Source organism: Doryrhamphus excisus, linkage group LG9 (assembly GCF_037039965.1).
Source record: "Doryrhamphus excisus strain RoL-2023G ecotype Guam linkage group LG9, RoL_Dexc_Guam_v1.1, whole genome shotgun sequence".
Taxonomy (NCBI): Eukaryota; Metazoa; Chordata; class Actinopteri; order Syngnathiformes; family Syngnathidae; genus Doryrhamphus; species Doryrhamphus excisus.
Window position 1 is genome coordinate 9928060 of NC_136365.1, and position 22704 is coordinate 9950763.

Here is a 22704-nt window from a genome sequence, read left to right on the forward strand (position 1 = left end):
TTTCTGAGAAAGCTGAATGTGATGGAGTGGCCACATATGTCTCCAGATCCCAAACCAATTTAGCACCCGTGGGGCATCCTCCAACAGAAGCAAGATGACTAACATCCACCACCTGGAAGAGGATTCCAGAGTGTGCAGCTCCGGTAAATTCCATGCCCAAGAGGATTAAGGCAGTGCTAGATAATAATGGTGATTTACACTTTAGTTTATTACTGAATATAGTACACACAGTAGTACAAAATAAGCCATTTTAGACATGAATATTATCAGGTAAACTCACATGTTAACACTGACAATTCCTTCGGGGGCTATTGTCTCATTACTGACACCTACAGTCCAGTGTAGAATACTACTGTACTATGATTGAGAGTCTCATGATGCACTTCAATCGCTTTTTTAACAAGCAGAAACAAGCAGTGAATATACACACAACCACTCTCTACACTGCTAACCTGTTGCTAGCATTCAGCCACCGTCAACTCTAGCTAGCTAACTCACACAGGTGACTTCCCAGGCCCAGCCTCTTAAAGGCACACACCACAGACATAGATAGATGCCACATCGAGCGCTGAGCTGGACGTCAATGTTGCCACCAAATTGGGTGAGTCAAGTTTCCACTGTAAATGAATAAATGAATACAAGTAAATAAAGCGCCTTTCTACCCCAAAAAAAGTTAACCCAGCACAGAGGAAGTACAGAAAATCCACATTTTTATAGCATCGTCCTTTAAGAGGATACAAGGAAATGTGATGAGTTACTAATTTTTGCCCTCATTTAGTTCAGCTTTTGCACAGTTTTATTTTTATTTGTTTGTTTGTTTTGTTTATTTACTGCACTAAAACAGGTGCAGAGAGCATGGTGGCCATGGCAGTATAATCCAGACTTGTGCCAAAGAGAGCGGCATAGGGCTAAATCACACTCCTGCAATTTACACACCACTCCATTCATTTGTATGGCTTTAGGGAAACGAGTGTTGATATCCTCTTAATGTACGTTAAGCTGGACCCTAGTGAAATATTGCAACAAAGCGCAAACCAAGGTGATTGCTGTATAGGCCTTGGCATACTGTGTTTTGCATGATCTAATGGGAATTGGTTATAATGACTTCTTTGTTAATAAATGCAGTGTGCTGCTTTACATGTTTTACGTGTTTACAAGGAATAATCCCTCTTGTCTGTGTATTTTAGCTTTTGAATATCATGCAGTTGGATCAAGTGAATAGAGGGACCTGGGCTTGATTACAGTTCAAGCTGTTGATTGAATGCAGTCACTTTTCCCAGCATGTAACCAAATTGTGCATGTATTTTTTGATGTCAATGTGCTGATTTAGTATAATATAGTAGAGACGTTGACGTCTACTTACCCGGGCACTCTGTCCAGCAATAAGCTGATCATCTTCCGTCTGGACACTGGTCCTACTGCGTGTGTCATAGTCCTCCTGTTCAAAGTCTGAGTCATCTTCAAGCTCCTCTGGTGTCTGGGAAAAGATACACACATTGTCAAAGAATGTCTTTTTTGTCCAATTTTGTCATACTTTCTGACCTGACCACATCTACATCAGTACAATTCCAACACCATATAGTGTATTCACACTCCGTTCATCCTGGAAATGACTTGGTCATTCTCATTACAAGACCGCGCGATGCATTCAGGAACACGCTTAACATCACAAAAGCCTGTTTTATCAATAAACAGAAAGATAAAGAAGAACATGAAGTGGATATTCTTATTACTCATTTTGTAACTGTCAATTTGGATGTACAGTTTGCAACATTTAAGTATGCTGAAAAATACAGACAAATACTTTTAAACTTGTGTGGTATATTTTAGCCTGTAAATTGCTTCAGTCGTAACCGAGCACTCAGCCAACCCAAAAGTTCTCACAAGATGACTAATGCTATGTCTAGAAGGACATTAAATTGCATGAAAAAAAATCACACCCCCCTTATTAATTTAAATGGGTCACAATGTGTAACACGATGTAATGTGACATGATGCCATGTTGTACAATGACACATCATCACCTTGCTGACTCCCTGCTTGCAGGTTATACAAGGTAGTTTGACTGTTGAGACTCTGACGTATTTAATGTGAAAAAAAGTCTCATAATGTAAGAAACCTGTACGGATGCTCTAAAACTTTTGCCTCCCTGCAAACTGCCTTAATGCATCTTTAATGGAGTGATTAATCCTAGTGGTTAAAGAGACAAATTGCTCATACTAGACAAACAGTAATGGCCATGTAAAATGGTGTAAACATCATTCCATATAGTGTTAATGTATGAATATTTTTCCTGCTACTTTATTCTGTGAGCATGTGTGGGAACATAAAAGCAAGGGCAGAGTCACACTTTCAAGAACGTCCGTGATCATTTCATACCTACCTCAACATTTTAAATACTGTGGCGAATTGGTTTTTTAATCTAACGACAGCACATAATATCTTTGCAGTGTAAAAAAAAGGGAGCTTTTTTCTTGGCCTAAATGGGAGGACAATGACAAAGCCTATAGGAGTGTGAACAGAAACTATTACAGTGGGCATGAGCATTTTGTACCTTTATGCTCGACTCAGGCAATAGAGAAAGTTGTTTCCTTATAGGAGGGATTTCAACATGGATGGGATTATGAATCCAGCTGCTCTGTGGAAGTTCAAAGCTGCCTGTTTTACATTATTTACCAGCATCAAATTATTTTCCATAATTAGATTTTTTTTTCATGAGCTGCACCGGGAAAGCTTCCAGCCTGTATAAAGTTGAATAAATGAATTACATGGTGACGAGAGAAGGGGCAGCTCGGCTGTAGAATGGAGATAGTCTCATTTCAGAGTGCGTGAGCTATAATAGCAGACCTGCTGGTGTTCTGTTGTTATTCAGCCTCCCTGTTGTGAGACAGTAAAATGACCTGCAAGTTTTACTGCATGGATGAAGCTGATATTTCCTGAAGGAGATCCATTTAATGTAATATTTGTTAGGGCAGAAATTGTATGAAGAAGACAATACCTTACATCTAAATACACTGTACCTATAAATACATATACGTACATGTAAAGAAGTCGTAGAGAAGAAGAATCTTGTAAGCAGTTTTTGATTGAAATGCATGCAGAAACGGCCTTATTATGAAATAATTTATCATATATATATATATATATATATATATATATATATATATATATATATATATATATATATATATATATATATATATATATATATATATATATATATATATATATATATATATATACAGTGCATCCGGAAAGTATTCACAGCGCTTCACTTTTTCCACATTTTGTCATGTTACAGCCTCATTCCAAACTGAATTAAATTAATCTCTTACCTCAAAATTCTACACAAAATACTCTATTATGACAATGTGAAAAAGTTTTTTTTTGACTTTTTTTGAATTTATTAAAAATAGAAAACAAAAAAATCACATTTACATAAGTATTCACAGCCTTTGCTTAATACTTTGTTGATCCACCTTTGGCAGCAATTACAGCCTCAAGTCTTTTTGAATATGATCCCACAAGTTTAGCACACCTATCTTTAGGCAGTTTTGCCCATTCTTCTTTGCAATAAGTCTCAAGCTCCATCAGGTTGGATGGGAGACGTCTGTGCACAGCCATTTTCAGATCTCTCCAGAGATGTTCGATCGGATTCAAGTCTGGAATCTGGCTGGGCCACTCCAGGACATTCACGGAGTGATTCTGAAGCCAATCTTTTGAGATCTTGGCTGTGTGCTAATGTCTACTGTCTATATGGTCAAGGTACATGACCAGTCTACTGAGGTCAAGAGCGCTCTGGAGCAGGTTTTCATCCAGGATATCTCTATATATTGATGCATTCATTTTCCTTCTATCCTGACTAGTCTGCCAGTTCCTGCTGCTGAAAAACATCCCCACAGCATGATGCTGCCACCACCATGCTTCACTGTAGGGATGGTATTGGCCTGGTGATGAGCAGTGCCTGGTTTCCTCCAAACATGGCGCCTGGCATTCACACCAAAGAGTTCAATCTTTGTCTCATCAGACCAGAGAATTTTGTTTCTCATGGTCTGAGAGTCATTCAGGTGCTTTTTGGCAAATTCCAGACAGGTTGCCATGTTCCTTTTACTAAGGAGTGGCTTTCGTCTGGCCACTCTACCATACAGGCCTGATTGGTGGATTGCTGCAGAGATGGTTGTCCTTCTGGAAGGCTCTCCTCTCTCCACAGAGGAACGCTGGAGCTCTGACAGAGTGACCATCGGGGCCTTGGCCACCTCCCTGACTAAGGCCCTTCTTCCCCGATCGCTCAGTTTAGAAGGCCGGCCAGCTCTAGGAAGAGTCCTGGTGGTTCCAAACGTCTTCCATTTACGAATAATGGAGGCCACTGTGCTCATTGGGACCTTCAAAGCAGCAGAAATTTTTCTGTATCCTTCCCCAGATTTGTGCCTCACGACAATCCTGTCTCGCAGGTCTACAGACAGTTCTTTTGACTTCATGCTTGGTGTTTGTGCTCTGACATGCACAGTCAACTGTGGGACCTTATATAGACAGTTATTATATTTCCAAATCATGTCCAATCAACTGAATTTACTGCAGGTGGACTCCAATTAAGCTGTAGAAAGATCTCAAAGATGATCAGTGGAAAAAAGATGCACCTGAGCTCAATTTTGAGCTTCATGGCAAAGGCTGTGAATACTTATGTAAATGTGATTTTTTTGTTTTCTATTTTTAATAAATTCAAAACATGTCAAAAAACAATTTTTTCACATTGTCATAATGGAGTATTTTGTGTAGAATTTTGAGGTAAGAGATTAATTTAATTCAGTTTGGAATGAGGCTGTAACATGACAAAATGTAGAAAAAGTGAAGCGCTGTGAATACTTTCCGGATGCACTGTATATATATAATTTTATATATATAAAATGATAACCAGTATTGTGTAAAATCTTACTTACCATTAGATTTGTTTTTTTTTTAGTACCATATTGCCCCTTGTATAAGATTGTATTTTTTGTAATTTGTTTTATTTTATTTTTTATGTAATTTGGTGTCTCGAGATGTATCCAAGCAAACTAACAGGTGCCACCAAACAATTTCTCCGCAAGCGAATCAGAGGTTTTCTGACTGTCCCACACACACATCAGTGATCTGGAGAGATACAATGGCAACAGAGAAACCCAGAGGAAGAAAACTCCAAATTGTCCATACGTATGAACGTGAGTGTGAATGGTTGTTTGTCTATATGTGCCCTGTGATTGGCTGGCCACCAGTCCAGGGTGTACCCCGCCTCTCGCCAAAAGACAGCTGGGGTGGGCTTAGTAAAGCACAGACCTAGCAAATTTTCATAACTGTGCTTTGATCCACATTATGTTTGTGAAATATTGTATGTATGTGAAATATTGTAGTTGCTAATTCACTATGCCAAAAGGACTGTTGTGAAAAATCCAGTGGTGGTCTCAGACTCTGTAGAGCTCAATTGTAAGGAATTTTTCGAGCCATATCAAAACAAAATAGACACAGAACAACATAAATAATGCCAAATTATAATGGGAGAAAAAACAGTAATACTTCATTGAGAATAAATTATAATGCTAGTAAACAACTTTTTCATGAAGCTTCTCAAACTACATAACTAGAAGCACTTTAAAACAACAAAAAGTAACATAACAAGCCATTTTAACTACTCAGCATGTGAAGTGACATACCCTTATCATGAGGACAGCTTTCCTGATGTCCCGGACGCCATCATAGACCAAACGGGATGCATCAATGAATTCATTCTCCTCAAAGGCCTGTGGTGGGTTTGTACTCAGCGCCTCGATTGCTACCTCCACTTGTTCAGCAAAACGGGGCATGACTGCAGGGGAGAACAAATGGGGGAAAAAAAGATTTAGACACTTGGCACAACTTTATGTATAATTTGTAATGGTATAAACACACTTTTACTTCAACAAGTTTGTTGCATTGTTTTGCCTTCAATGAGGATTTAAGCAATACCTACCGTGCCTTTTGTTAGTGTGAATATTTATAGACGCTCTAACACAGACACACTGCAGTACAGCTTTAAAAATAAGTGCACCAAAGAAAACAAAGCTGGCATAAGGTAGCCTCTGGTGAGAAATTTGAAATAGCATTCTGGCATGTGGAAATCAGCGCAAACGTGTGTCACATAAAAGTATCAGCATCTATCAAAACAGAAGTCGACCTGCCATCTTAACATTTTGACTCTTTCACACACATGTTGACTTAGTGCCCTGTAAAAACAATGAATTCTAAAGAATAATACATACATAAAAATAACATCTACTACAGTGGAACCTTGGTTAGCATCATTAAATCATTCCACAAGGTCTGACTCTAACCAAAACAGAAGGTGAATGAATCCATGTTTCCCATAAGAAATTATTTGAATCCAGTTGATCCATTCCAAAAAGCTAAAATGTTAACAAAACATATTTTCATTTATACAATTGTAGTTTGACATGGAGAAAACAATTTGAAATGCATATAAATAGATATACATTGATAAATTGGAGGGATAAATGAACATGAATAAATGAAGGTCTGTTTTCAGTGAAGACAGAGATTATTGATGGCTGTACCAAAAGATACAATGTGGCAGCAAACCACCACCTGTTTTGACATTAAGTTTTTTCTTGAGTTCAATTGTGTTTTTTACCTGCGTAACTCACAACAGAAAGTTGCAAGTGGCAGTATTTTGATTAACAAAATAAAAGGTGAAAAACACCATTGAATTTAATAAATAGCTGAACAGGAAGATGGTGCCTTGCCGCCACATTTTGTCTTCAAGAAAGGTGAAAGTAATGTTAAATCTTAATTTCGCCTTTTGAGTCGTAATTTACGTGCATTTAGAATGGTTTCATGCATGTGAAACTATAATGATAAAACTATACAGACATGTGTTGTGTTCAATCGCGGATGACATCATAGACAAGTGACAGTAACATCCGGTACTGGTTGCCATTTTGTTCACTAGAACAAGGAAACATGTTTTCTGATTAAAAAAAACAAAACAAAACTATATACTAAAAGTAGACTCACGTCTAACCGAGGCAAAGTCTTCACTCAGGTCGTGGGGGAGTATGCTGGAGCCTATAGTGCATCGCATCCTACCCACAAGGCTACTGTGCGGCCCACTACCACTACCGGACCAGAGGGGACCGATCTTTCCAGACTGCTGCTCCTCGGCTTTGGAATGATCTTCCTCTCTCTCTGCTTTCATTAGATTCTGTTGATGTAAAACCCAACTTAAATAGTTTTTATTCTGTAAGGCTTTCTGATTGGGCTGATATATCCACTGTTGTTTTATTTTTGGGCTCTCGTAGCTGTGTATGCATTGTTTTTACTGTTTTGCAGTTCACATTTTTATTTTGATTGTGAAGCACTTTGTGACCTCCTGTCTGTGAAAGGTGCTATATAAATTTTACATTTTACTTACTTTTTTTTCCTACAGACAACCTGTAATATATATTTTTTAAATCTGTCCAAATCAGTTGCTGGCACCAGCATCATTTGCCAAATTTGAAGACATATATTATTTTAGAAACACTGTCTTAATGCATGTTCTGCCCGCCTGTAAAACTGGCACCAAACACTGAGAAACTACACCACTGTAAGTCTGTCTAAATTTCTGTGGTCCTCACCTTGCCAAATCCGTCACACTATTACTTCATGGTGCGTTTTGTGCGTGTTTATGATATAATTGCGTGCTTGTTTACGTCCACCACCACATGTCCATCTTTCTGACATCTGCCACATCAAACATCAGGACACTTATCAAAACAGCCTGCCCTTTGACCTTGCCTCAATTTATCCCTCCCTCTCTTTGGTGCATTGAGTGTGATCAGATTAATGGGCAGGCCAAATACAGGCAGCCAAGGCACAACTCTTGTGTGTAAAGCTGAGCCGTAGATTCCTGACAGACAGTCTACACATCGGCCGAGGATTGAATCGTGTCCTTGAGAGGGGGAGAAATCAATAGCTTAATGGGAAAGTGGTTATGGCCGCACTCTTCCCTCCTTCTTCTTCCTCGAGACACTTTTCTGCCAAGTAGTGTAACTCCCCATGTTTAAACTAATCTCCTCTGCAAAAAAGAGGGAGGAGCACATTTTAAAGTCAATCATTAATGTAGCGCCTGGAGAGGGTAGATTAAAAAACTGATATACGGCCTAACTTAGTGTGCCATTTCAAGAGGCAGGGTAACATTGCTCCTAGTTATTACATTGAGGCATGTTAAATGGGATTTAGTCAGGGTTTTACAGTGAGTAATAACACATTCTCATACTGGCCTACACATAATGCCTGTACAGTTTGGGATTAAATGTAACAGAAGTAGTCGCCATTTTATACTGTCCACTACTCCCACAGGTTTAAAGAAATTTAGTTCTCAGGAGGCTTTTAGAACGATATCACACAGTCCAGTGGAAGTAGTCGATAATGTGAGGCGTCTCTAGATGTCTTGTCAACACAATTATTACTAAATTACTAAAGTTACCAACACAATAACAACTCCTGAATACCATATGAGAAACAAATAAAGAACTCTCCTCAGTAGACTCCTGCTGTACTCTCTTTCACACTGGCTTAGCTGGAAGAATCATTGTTCAAATTCTTTTTTATGTTTGTGTGGAAATAAATTGTGTTAGAGAGGGAAGGAGTGAACTCTTCATCAAGTTGGAAGTCAGAGGAGAACAATAATAAGGAAATGGGCACTGCCACTATTTAAAAGTGTATAGTCAATTCAAGGTTGGAGTATTTCTCCTTAAATGTGCTTCAGCCAAGTGCAGTGGAAATAGTCACCTTCTTCTGAATGAATCAGTTATTATTCAAACAATCAGTTAGTTCTTAAGTCAAACCGTATCCATTAGATACCCTTTTTTAGAACTCAAGTACGTCAAAGGAAATAACTCCACGTAATAGGCTCATGCTGTACTGTTTTTTTTCTACACAGGCCCAGCTGGAAGAATCATTGTTCAAATGATTTCTTTTTCTTTTATATTGGTCTGAACCAGGGTTCAATCCCACCCTCTGCCATCTCTGTGTGGAGTTTGCATGTTCTCCCCGTGCATGCGTGGTTTTCTCCAGGTACTCCGGTTTCCTCCCATATTCTAAAAACATGCATATTAGGTTAATTGGTCCATAGGTATGAATGTGAGTGTGAATGGTTGTTTGTCTGTATGTGCCCTGTGATTGGCTGGCGACCAGTCCAGGGTGTACCCCGCCTCTCGCCCGAAGACAGCTGGGATAGGCTCCAGCACCCACTGCGACTCTCGTGAGGAAAAGCGGTAGAAGCCAATGGCTTCCTTCTCTCCCAGTGAGAATGAGAGGGAAGGGAATGGATTCTTAATTAAGTTTGAAGGCATAGACCAGCATAGGCCAGCATACTAGCACGAAAACACAACATATGCTGGTCTCTGCTGGTCATGCTAGTAGGCATTAGAAGACCTGACATGTAGTGTGATGTCTGTGATCTGCTGTGTGCGCCTTTCAGCGGCAGATCATGGGAAGTGACGTGTGTGATTTCATCTATCTAGAGCTGACTGTGTTTAGCTGAGTGTTGGCATGGTTGGCCGCAAAGACGCTTGATAGAAAGAGTGGTTACTCAAATTCCACTTCCGTAAATTGGATGCAAAATCCAGAAACATGGCATTGTGAAGATGTCCTCTGCACACCGTTTAGCCATAATGGCAATAACTGACAGTCCAAAAAAAGACAAAGTAAAGACAAGTATCTGTCATAAATAATAGTAGATTTATTCTCTCAGAGGTTATGGAGGTAGACAGTCAACCCACTGTTTTTCAGAAACCATGACATCACCGGCCCAACATGACGGATGTATCCGCATGCGTTTGTTCTTCTTTTGTTTGGTGTGTCACGTGTTTCCGTCTGCATGTCTCTTTACTTCGTCACATGTAGGTGGGTCTTTTGTATTACATTGTTTTCACACAATGATCTGTTCCCATCTGTATGGAACTATTTACAAATCCAGAATAGTTTGAATGCAACTTTTTTTCAACCCGCCAAAAAAAAAAAAAAAAATCCCAGGAATGTTACATATGTGAAAAGGGACTTAAAGAAAGATCTTATTATTTAAAACATGACGAACATATTTTCTGGACTATAAGTCGCACAATGCCAAAATGCATAATTAGGAAGAAAAAACATACATAAGTCGCACTGGAGTATAAGTCGCATTTTTTGCGGGTAATTTATTTTACAAACTACTTGACCAAAACAGACATTAAGTCCTCTTGGAAGGCAAGTTCTAACAATAAAAGAATAGAAAACAGGCTGAATAGATGTAACATATGCTAACACAATGGTTATTCATTCATTCATTCATTTTCTACCGCTTTTCCTCGCGAGAGTCGCGGGGGTGCTAGAGCCTATCCCAGCTGTCTTTTGGGCAAGATGCGGGGTACACCCTGGACTGGTCGCCAGCTAATCACAAGGCACATATAGACAAACAACCATTCACACTCACATTCATACCTATGGGCAATTTGGAGTCGCCAATTAATCTAGCATGTTTTGGAACCCACGCATGCACGGGGAGAACATGCAAACTCCACACAGAGATGGCAGAGGGTGGAATTGAACCCTGGTCTCCTAGCTGTGAGGTCTGCACGCTAACCACTCGACCGCCGTGCCGCCCCAATGGTTATTCAGCAACACAAAAAATAAACATGAACAGAAAAGGTGTCCAGTGTTTATTTAACATAAACAGTTTTTTCATTTATAAGTCGCAGGAACAGCCAACCTATGAAAAAAGTGCGACTTATAGTCCAGAAAATACGGTATATTCTCCATTTGCCAAAGTACATGTCTAAGATATAGCAGAGCTTTGCAGTGTTGTTATGTAGTACACAATATAAGAATAATATGGCAAGAAGTCTGACCCCTGACTTTCTGAATATATGGGCTCTGACATTGTTCTGACATGCACTTTCTATACTGACTTTCATGTTTCTAAAGCATGTTTTACCCTAGATTATGTGGGTAGAACTGCTTTTGCAGTGTCCCATCCAAACTGGGCTGTCTTTGTGCGGAACGAAGGATTAGCAACCAAAAAAAGGTATTAAAAAAAGAAAAAGCGTTTGAGGCTTGTTCTATTTAAGGCTTGTTAAACACCTCACAGGGGCACGCCATCTACGCACTAGGGGGGTTTTAGGCATTCATTGTACTTGCATAACTTTCTGCTTTAAACCGTGCCTAAGCCGAGAGGGTGAAAAAATCCATTCCTACATGGTCACATTTAATTCCCTTCATCATTTCTCAACCGGAATGAGTGAAATTGCTCCTTACCATCAGCAACCTTGCTCATTAAGAACTTGCAGAAGATTTAAAAATTTCTATTTAAAATGTCTTCCCAGCAATTCCCAAAAGCCTATTTTACGCTGCGTCAGTAAGTGGATTAAATCACATTAAAAATGAAGAAAGTGAGAGATTTTTGTTGCGCCTTTTATGTTTTGTTGCTACATAGTATGTGTTTTATAACACCAAAAGACATGTGTTGCAGTTCTTTAATGCTTTAATGTTCTTTATTATTTTTATTTATTTGCACTTCACTTACAACTATTCTAAAGGGCATACATTGTTTCATTCACCAGATGCTTGATGGAAAAAACTGATGGAAATATGTTGGAATGTCCACCACATACATTCTATCAGGAATTGTAGCAAGGTGCATAGCCCTACACTATAAGACAAAAGTTATCATCATATATTTGGGTCAATATGTTATTAGGACGCCTGACCAAAGCCGACTGGCTCAGTAAATATTATGCTGAGTGTGCCGAAAAACAGGGGGAAAAATACCTTCAATATACAGTAATATATCAAAACTAGCAATTATTATTAACTCTTAAAATGATTAAGCTCACACTGATTCAAATGTAAAGCAAAGCCCAATTTATATTACAAGTGATATATACAGTGATATGTACATTCATGTACATACTTATTATGTATTTTATAAAACTAGTGCATTGTTATGTAATTTTGTTTTTGTATACAGTTATTGCACAATGTAAATGCAAATTATATATAGCAGCTGTGTGCAAACTGTATGGTTATTTAAATTGTTTGATGTTGAGTTTTATTTAGACTTTCTTACTAGCGATGGAGATAAGTGGTGTGATGTGTGATAGAAGAGTTTCAGCCAAAATGAAAGGAAAGGTATACAAAACTGTGGTGAGACCAGCCATGTTGTTTAGACAGTACCACTGAGGAAAAGACAGGATGAAGAACTGAAGGTAGCAGAAATGAGGATGCTGGGGTTCTCATTGGGAGTGACCAGGATGGATAGGATCAGGAACAAGTACATCAGAGGGACAATACATGTTAGAAGCCTTGGAGATAAAGTCATAGAGGCCAGACTGAGATGATTCGGACATGACCAGAGGAGAGATAGTGAATATATTGGTAGAAGGATCTTGCGTTTAGAGCTGCCAGTTAGGAGGCGTAGAGGAAGACCAAAGAGGAGGTTTTTGGATGTAGTAAAACAGGACATGAGGGTAGTTGGAGTGAGAGAAAAAGATGCAGGCCAGATCCCTGGCCATCTCTGTGTGGAGTTTGCATGTTCTCCTCGTGCATGTGTGGGTTTTCTCAGGTTCTCAGGTTTTCTCACATGCTACGTTAATTGGCAACTCCAAATTGTCCATAGGTATGAATGTGAGTGGGAATGGTTGTTTGTCTATATGTGCCCTGTGATTGGCTGGCGACCAGTCCAGGGTGTACCCCACCTCTTGCCCAAAGACAGTTGGGATAGGCTGCAGCAGCCCCTGCGACCCTCGTGAGGATAAGCGGTAGAAAAGGAATGAATGAATAATATTAATAATACATTTAATTTATAAGCACCTAATGACATTTAGAACATGTCTAAATGCTGAAATGAGTTTTAATTTGTGAAGTCCAAAGTCATCAATGTTAGACCTGAATGAGGTTCCGCTGGCTAATTATCTCTTATAGGTGTTAGCCTAAACATCCGGTGTACATATTATGTAGAGGAAGGTGCAGGTTATAGGCAAGCACATCACAAAGGGGAAGAGAGAAAAAAGGGCATCACATCATTGAATTCTACGAAAATCTCTGCTGGAAACACTTAGTGAAATCATTGGTGACAGCTATTGATTTTTTGGAAGAGTCTAGTTAATTGGACTGGGTACCCTTTAAAAGTGTGTGGTCCCGCATCCTTTTCCCTTTGTTCAGCTACATTTAATCATCTTTCCCCCAGCTATAGATTTCCTCTTGACTGTGATCAAACTCATAGACTTCAGGTCTTTGAGGGAGCGAGGGAAGCAAAAGTTCATGAGGATCAATAAGTGCTGCATGGTCCAGATCAGATGTGCATTGTAGCCCCACTTGCGCTGCTAAACTTAGAACAGGAAGGAGAAATGCACGTTGTCTAAAGAGCCAAATCAGGACCTCCTGTTTGCCTGCTTTCCGACTGCATTGTCTCAATTACGATATGTAATTTAGATGCCTTGCAAAAACCTGTGTCCTTCAATTCTATACAAGGAGGCAGTTTTGTCTCTTTCAGAGTACACTATTGCATGAACTGACACTAAAGACCTTATTTGGAGTGACATTTACAGTGATGTCTTTTACACATGCTATAGATATGTGATGATAGCATACTTCTTACAGGTTCCACTACAAATATGATTTGAACATGGAGGTGCTTGAACATCTACTGTGTAGAAACAAATGCAATACTTCATGGAAGAATTGCAAAGTTTCTATGTGTGGCAGGTTCATCATTATTTTAGACTAACCTTAAGTGTCCACTATACTATACTATACACCAGGGGTCTCAAACACGCGGCCCGTGGGCCAAATGTGGCCCGCAGGACACTAGTTTGAGGCCCCCGCCTTGATATGAAAGTTTAATGTTAGTGCGGCCCGCGCAAGTTTGATATGGATGCTGTATGGTATCATGTACCCAGAAAAAAGTATTACGTTTGATTAATGTTCATGTTATAGGTTAAATAACTGTTAATAGTTCCCTCCCTATCCATGTGGAAGTGGTAGGTTTTTGGCTATTTAAGTTTAAAGGAAATAACTTGAAGGCTACCATTTAGGTTGCTAGCTCTCTAGTTTGCGAGTTAGCATGTGTCTCAAGACCCTGCAGTTGCACAATATGTTGTAAATAAAAAGAGTATAAATGTGACTATAGTCATGTTTTGTCATGTCTACAGGGCTCTAATAATGCTTTGTTAATTTTAATCTGAAAAAAATAATTTGTCTACCCACCAACTATATGTGGTTTCTTAAGTTTTTATTATTTGCTGTTTTATTATTATTATTATATTTATTTATTTATTACTGATTGATTTTCTTTATTCTTGATTTGTTTATTTATTTTTCATCTTATTTTGTGTAGAAAAATAAAAATTTAAATATTTGAGAACAGTGGAATGTTTTATCAGAGCTTTTATTGTAGAAAATCGGAACCAAAGCACTGAAAAAGTTTGTATATTTTTCTGTTTTTAATAAATGTTTTTTTTTTTTGAAAACCTGATGCGGCTCAGCCTCGCCCAGACCCTAGCTCCAGTGGCCCCCAGGTAAATTGAGTTTGAGACCCCTGCTATATGTACACTATACTATAATATCAATGAAATGTCCCAATCAAATGAAGTGAATCATGTAATAACAGAAGAGAGTGTGCAAGGTAGAATATAACTAGTGCTGCAGGAGGTCTATTATTGGGGGGTTGCCGGTGCCAGATGACTTTCAGACTGATGAACACGTGACTCACTTGAAGCTGTTTGCAATTTATCAGCTAGCTGCTAAGAGAGCTGATTGTGTTGCAATTATGCCAGCAGATGGATGCAACAAGGGAAACAATAGACGCACCAACTAGGTAAGTGAGCAATAATAGGAGAGATAGAAGCGGACGAGGAAGAACGAGTGGGCAACAATCAAGAACTAAAGACAGCAGAGCCCTGCCTTGATTTTAAAAAGGCATGAAGATTTGATCGTATCATGCAGATAGGTAATTGCTAAACCAAATCACTGCAGTTTTCCATTGTTTTTTTTTTCTTTTAAGCAACTCAAAATGGTGCATTTGTCAAATTTGACTTAAATGTCAGATACATTTTGCACGTCAAACTGACATCAGTACATCAAAATTTATTTTAACCTCCCCCCTTTCTAGTTTGTTCCCATTTCAGCATACATGGTAGGACTCTCAGCACGTTTTTGTGAACAAAGGACTTTGATTTGGATCTTCTGTATCTGGTTTTGTGCATTTGAGGAGCACTGAGTGAAGATGTAGACTCGTGCCAGCCGCTATCTTAACATATAAGTGTTAACTTCTGTTTACGTCTGTTTGCCAGTGAGTTTAAAAATTGCCTGCAGAGTTATAATAGCATTTTTCTGATGAAGACCTTATTTTTACATTATTTTAGGTCAACCAGCATCACTGGTTGCACTGCTTCGGTAATCCTTCGCTTATTGTGGCTAATTGGTTCCTGACCCAACCGTGTAGGAGTGAATGGAATATTTTTGTACTTAGAAAACTTGTTTACAACCTCTCATTCCAAATACAGTTGTTAACATTATTAGCGCCGTCTAGACACCTCACAAGTCACCTTTACACTCCCCTTAACCATAATAACAGAGATAATAAGACTTGTTCTCGTGTGTTGCTGTAAATGTGTTCCGATGCTTGGGAAACTATTCGAGTGGGGTGTGGACAGGAAGTGATGTTGTGGGTTACGAGTTTAATTTTCACTTCGGAGCAACATGAGCTTGTGTCTGGGATTATTAATGTGCCTGTTGTGAGATAACTCAAACCTTCAATAAAAGCCTTTAATCAAGTCTGGTGTTTGTGTTTCACCGGACATTAAAGTAACATTACTGACACCGAGTGACCAGTATACAATACTACATATCATCACAATGTCTTTGAATGCGTCTTGTGAATGCCTTATATTTGCATTTTAGTTTAATTTATACATTGTTATGCTTAAAAATACTAAATATGTATATTTTTGGACTAATAATGGGGCATATTCATCCAATAAGCAGCATCATTTATTAATGAATATATTTTTGTATATTTTGTATTTTTGTATATTATGTTATATTATGTATTGGATTACCGTACTACCTTCTGCTTGATGATAAACTCCAATTAACACTTGTTTAATTTAATACAAAACATATCCAGCGTTAAACAAATAGCATTCCATCAGAGATGATAAATGGAGGAAAGCCAACAGTGGCAGAGGACTGAACAGGTGGTTCAATGGTTTGCAAAGCAGCCAATAAAGCGATTGAAACCATGGGGCACAGGACATTCAGACAGGTGTGTTTTGTAATTTACTAGGAAGCCGGTAAAAGCATGGTGACACGCCACTTGACATGCCAATGGCTTTGTATCAAAATTCTCAATAAAATCAGTGGCAGCGCTGCACTAGGACCATTGACCAAACCATTGGACTCTCACTGTCACAACCGTTATGTTCTGTGATGCTGGTTTACTCCCAAACTTAGCTAAATTGCCGTAACTGTACAGATAATTGAAAAATATATTTTTAAAAATTACCAATTGTCAAAGAGAAGTTGACCATTGTATGATAAAACTAAAATGAATTAAAACTAGCAAAACTTTGAGGACAACTGTTATGGAGATGGAATGGGAAGGTGTGCAAAGTTCTCCTCTCTCCTGGTGTTTTATACACGTGTGGCTGAAAATGCTGCATGTTTAAAGTGCTCATAACACCAAATACATGTTAATTTTTGTATTTTTGTCATGCAAAATAACAATGAAAGCCATTTTTCCTATGTTAGATGTGCTTGAATGTTGACATCTTTACCCTTTTTTAAATTTTTTGCCACTAAAAAACAATCTAGTCAGAGACTGGATAAGGATAACTTTTCTGGATAACTTTTCTCTGTTGCAGAACTGCACATCAAATACAGTGTTTTTAGATTGTTGTGGTGCATTTTCTGTTATTTTCATATATATTATGCTAGCTTGTTGTGCGGAAGGCTTTTTGCTCAAACACTCGGAGAACCATCTACCACGTCACATTCTTCTATATAATATTTGGCAAATTTCAGTTTCAGTTGTTTTGATACTGTGCATCAGATAAAGAAAAGTTTGGGACTGAACGTGTATTATCACAGGGCGCTTCTACCATCAGCTGTCCCGGCTATCTTTCCTCCACTCAGACCGGGATCTGTGAGTGAAAATACAAACACTAATGCAAATGGAAATACATAAATATAAAATCAAAGTCCCAGATGACGTCGGACCATGAAAAAGTAAGTAAATCCAAATTTTCCTGCTAGATATATTCTACAAATCTTACAATAACAATATGGATTTTAATGTCAGTGTTTTTATAATCACAGCTTCATTTCACTCGTATTTTATAATTGTTTACTGACATAGTATGTATGTACTCTTAATAAAATTTTTTGGGTCATAAGCACTTCAACTGTATACCCAACATCACTGGTTGGGCATTATGGTGACGGTCTGGTAATGGTAGATATCTAAAACATCTAATATAACGATAAATCATCCTTTCCTATTGTGTAATGTATAATATTTGTGTTGGAAGACACCTTGAAAGAATTGATAACGCACATCTGTAGTTTTCCTGGTACACTATTTAGCCCACGTACCACACATAAGCATCAGGAGGTTTCCGACAGCCACAGTTATTAATGCCAGCACTTAATCTAAAACCATTACCAGATAAAACAAGCGGCCATTGTATTCTACAGTGAGTTTCTAGTGTACTAACCAGTTTCAGACAGGAGCTTGATGGACTCCAGCACACGCTCAGTGTAGACGCCAGGTTCATAGTTCTCCATCTCAGCATTAATGATGTGCACAACGCGAGCAGCCCGGCCCCTGATAGCTCCGGCAGTTCGGTCAAGTGTGTCCACGTCTCCCTCTTGCAGCGCAATGACACATTTATTAACATCCTCCAGGATGTGGTTTTCTTGGAAGGGGGAAAAAAAAAAAAAAAAAACGTTATTCCCACTGTGTCTTTTAATCACCTTGCACTAGCCCATACCTGAGACTGAGAGAAAGTCATCCACAGAAGTTATATCATCCACGGCTTCAGTCAAGATCCGCACTTGCTTCTCCCACTGGTCCTTGAAGACGTCCATGTTGTCCTGGGCCACTTTGCTCTGAGGTCGGGCAGCCAGAGTAAGCGCTGCATTAATAACCTGTAAAGACAGAAACTCGATTTGATCTTCTTGATTTTAGCTCACAAAAGGCATGACTGTATTCATCTTCATCATTTCAAATGCATTTGTACAACCTTCAAGTCAGGCACTTCTGAAGCACTTTCAAGACCATCAAATGAATGGAATATTGACACAAAGACAGTGAAGACGACAGAGCCGAACACAGCTAGGTCATATAACCTGAAATTCAACAAAAAATGCCCATCAAGTAGAGTAACGAAACATCCTTCTTGGCATGCCAGACTTTTTTTTCTATTTTAAAAAGTGCTGAAATTGTCCTGGTTTCCAGTGGGCAATTAACTTGACCATGTAGCATTAGTGTCACTGTTTCATGGTTGACAAAAAAGATGTAGATTTCATCATATTTTACTTATTCAATAGCCACAACAGGAGGTACACTGTCATTGCTAATGTGTGATGTCTATGTTGTCTTATATTCTATTATTATTATTATTATTAATAATAATAATAATACAAGTGTAAAAGTGACTACATGAGTGTTGTTGAATTTGTAGAGGGTTCTAATTATACTAAATCATTTATATACAGTTTAGACTAACCTTAAGTGTCCACTATACTAAGTTTGATATGGATGCTGTATGGTATCATGTACCCAGAAAAAATTATTACATTTGATTAATGTTCATGTTAAAAGTTAAATAACTGTTAATACTGTTAATTTTAATCTGAAAAAAATATTTGTCTATCCACAAACTATATTTTGTTAAGTTTTTATTATTTGCCGTTTTATTATTATTATTATTATTATTATTTGGGTTTTTTTTTTTTGGAAAATCTGATGTGGCCCAGTCTCAGCCAGACCTTAGCTCCAGTGGCCCCCAAGTAAATTCAGTTTGAGAACCCTGGTATATACTATATATTTATATGCTCTAACTGCAAAAACATTTGATTTATAAATAAGGGATTCTAATGATCACTGTTTAAACTCAATAAATGACAGATTTCAGTATTGATATTATTTATGAAATAATCATAAAAGCGAAGAAAGAAACCTGCCTCCCCAGTCTCCACTTTGCTGCAGTGGTCTGTTTTCTTGCTGCCCTCAGTCTCTTCTTAAACAACATTAATTTTCTTATCCTGGCCAACAGCCACACAAATACAGGAAATGCTCGATCGCCTCCATTGTTTTTCACCTTGTCTCATTCGAAGTAATGTGATCAATGTGACTTGGTTTTTGCCGCTTTATGTGGTACTGTTTAGAAGCAGAAAACAAACCGCCCCAAACCAAGGTCAGCAGAGGCCATTACTGTGCAGTGGTGAAATAGTGTAAAAGTTAATCCAAGTCGAAATCCTGCAGTAGCTCTGTTTGCATCACTGCTAAGGAGGTGAACTGAATGACCCAATAAGCAATTATTATGCCAAAGGCCAGCGCTGATTTGTCCTCGCCTCTTACTGCACCTGTCTGGAAACTTGCCAAAGACCCAATGACCCTATAAAAAGATATAAAGACTGCACCATACAGAGCAGCTCCCAGGATCACAGGGACGCAGTCGGGTTTTTTTTAGGGCATTTGAGATACTGTGGTCATGGGTGTGGATTTGTATTTGGCCGTTATATCTACCATGGCTTCCCAGTCGCAAAGTCTGCATTGGCTGTATTTGATATGTGAGCAATGAGACAGTTGATCCTTTGTTTTGCAAAGTGAGTGCTCTGTACATTACCATCTCAAATTATTCTCCATTTGTGTCTCGCAAAGTTGGGTCGCATGCGAAAAAGGCCTACTGTTAACCCTGGAAACAATGTATTGATTGGTACTTCCACTGGTTCTTACAAGCCGAGAAAAAGCACTATAAAATCCTCCTCCGCATTATTGATGGATAGCTCCCCCATTCTGCCAGCCTGGATTCTTTAAATCTCACCTCAGTTCCATTTGCTAAGGAAAAGTATTCTTTCAAAAATGACTTGAAGACATAAGCACCCAACACAAGGTTTGTTCGAATGCTTTACGACGTGCACAGTCAAAGAACTTACCTGTGGACAAAGGCTGTCAATTTGGGTGGCAGCCATTCGAACCAGCTTGACACCTTCTTCATTGTTAGAGATGGAGCAAGCCAGGTTCGCCACCTGAGCAAGGCAAGAAACACAAAGAAGATGTCAGCAGCTTTTCACGTTTTCTATGATTTATTTATTCATGTATATATACAGTAATCCCTCCTTTATCACAGGTAATTGGATCATGACCCGACTGTGATAAGTTAATAAGATAAGTTCATTTCTAGTAGGAGTCCTTATTTATAAGTGGGATATTTTCATAAGTAAAAACAGCCAAAACTTCTTCACAACGTTGGAAATATATTTTTTATACATTTTTAGAGCCCACTAGACAGCAAATAAGACCCCTGGAGCCATCTTTATACTAATATTGATCAATATAGTATACAAAATAACAGAAAATAAACCACTTAAGACATACATGGGACTCATGCTAGTGTGTGTTTTGCTACAAATGTGCTCTCTAGGGAGTGAGTAGAGGATGTTGGGATGTTGCCATGGCCACGGCCACAACAGTCGCCAGTGTTTTTAACTATGGATCTTGATTAACCTGCAAAAAAAGCCTCTTGTTCCAGTGACCAAGTCTGGTGTTTGTGTATCTCAGCACTTAGTAACATTAGTTACACAGTGACTGGTGTACAATACTACATGCCATTCGCAGCATCTTAAAATGTGTCTTTTGAATGCAATTAATCAATTAATTTAGGCACCAAATATGTAAAATTTAGGACCGCATTCAACAAGAAAAGAGCATGATTTATTAATTAATATATTGTTCTTCCTCCCACATTCCAAAAACATGCTAGGTTAATTGTCCATAGTTATGAATGTGAGTGTGAATGATTGTTGGTCTATACGTGCTCTGTGATTGGCTGGTGACCAGTCCAGGGTGTACCCCACCTCTCGCCCAAAGACAGCTGGGATAGGCTCCAGCACCCCTGCGACCCTCGTGAGGATAAGAGGTAGAAAATGAATGAATGAATGAGTGAACATTCGGAATGCCTTTTAAATTAAATATACAATTGCATTGTTTATTCCATCAACAAGTAGGATAGATAGGTAGGATAATAAATGACTATATTTTTCAAAAACCGTGATAGACAGTTGAAGTGGCAAGGGACACTTTTGTTTTGTTTAATCACTGCATAAGATATCTGCAGTCATCCTCGTTTATCAAAGTTAATTGGTTTCTCACCTGATCACGATAAGTGAATTTTTGTGAAGTAGGATTCAATATTCATAAACTGAATACTTTCATAGATAGAGCATACAAAATCTGTTTACGACTTTATAAGTACACTTTTTAACATTGTTAGAGCCCTGTAGACATATAATAATTGCCATTGTCACCATTACACTCCTCATACCCAATATCATCAATTTATAACATAACTAAAACATGCTTGTTGGTATTTTTCTTTGTTTACACCACATTGTGCAGGCTACAAGATAACTGCAGGTATATAAGAGGTAGCCACGTTACCAAGCTAGCTATGACCAATTCATTTATTCTAAACTTCAGAAAGGGTTCCAAACCGAGTGGGGATGAAAGACAAAAGCCAAAACTTTACCACATCCACACTTAATGAGAGGTTTATCATGTTGTACATGCTGTCTCATGCAGTGTGAAGGTAATTTAATGTAACGTCTCATTAATGTAACATTACTGATGCCTAATGACCAGAATATTATCCATAACGTGTCTTTCAATATTTTGTGACAGATAATAGGCCATCGTCAACCACAAAATTAATTATTTGTTTAAAACCTGCTATAGCGTGAGGGAACGAGGCACCATTAGACTGTATCTATTGTTACACACATCTTAATAGGATGAAAAAAAAATGAAATGAAAAAAAAAAAACTTTACATTTATGACAGAATGTGAAAGTGAACAAAAGATCCGTAATTCCTGAGACACGGAGAAAGATTAGGATTAAATAAGATATGCTTCTACCTACTACTTTTCGGACAAGTTGAATTGTGCAAGTATTCCTCAAAAACATAAAATAAAAATGCCATTGCCATTACCGAGGTGTGGGCCAACTAATTCAATGAAACATGCCAAGTGCATGTAGCAAGTTTTCTTCTGTGTAATTAAATACATGTATGAAATGATGAGTTATCTTGAACACATGTTCCAAGAAATGTCCATCGGTGCAGTAAATGCTAATTACCATAGAAACACGGATAAATAAAACACTTGTAATGCATAACCAGTATTTGTTTGGTGGTGTAACAAGACAAGTTGTAAAATTAAAATTCTAGACCAAACTCAATGCAGTCCATTTAACGACAGGTCAAGCTAATTGTGATACCCATCTATCCTCTCATTATATTTGATATTTAGTTGTTTACGACGTAAAATGCGTTTAAAAACCTTCAAAATGTTTTAAAACCAACAACATTAATCTTTTACACCACTTTACGGTGTCTTTACACGACAAGCCATTGCTCATTTCCACAACTTTG

General features: G+C 38.3%; 1 protein-coding gene across 4 annotated transcripts in view; it reads right to left on the reverse strand.

Annotated features, from left to right (window-relative positions):
• Window positions 1-22704, reverse strand: part of ctnna2 (catenin (cadherin-associated protein), alpha 2) — a 228383-nt gene that overhangs the window by 21521 nt on the left and 184158 nt on the right. For all 4 annotated transcript variants that reach the window (XM_078793385.1, XM_058046015.2, XM_058046014.2 and 1 more), the window contains 5 exons: window positions 20212-20304; window positions 18042-18198; window positions 17766-17966; window positions 5688-5839; window positions 1364-1477 (listed from right to left, as the gene is read on the reverse strand). In XM_078793385.1, coding sequence (XP_078649511.1) covers window positions 1364-1477; window positions 5688-5839; window positions 17766-17966; window positions 18042-18198; window positions 20212-20304 — 717 coding nt within the window. The remainder of the gene's footprint in view (window positions 1-1363; window positions 1478-5687; window positions 5840-17765; window positions 17967-18041; window positions 18199-20211; window positions 20305-22704) is intronic.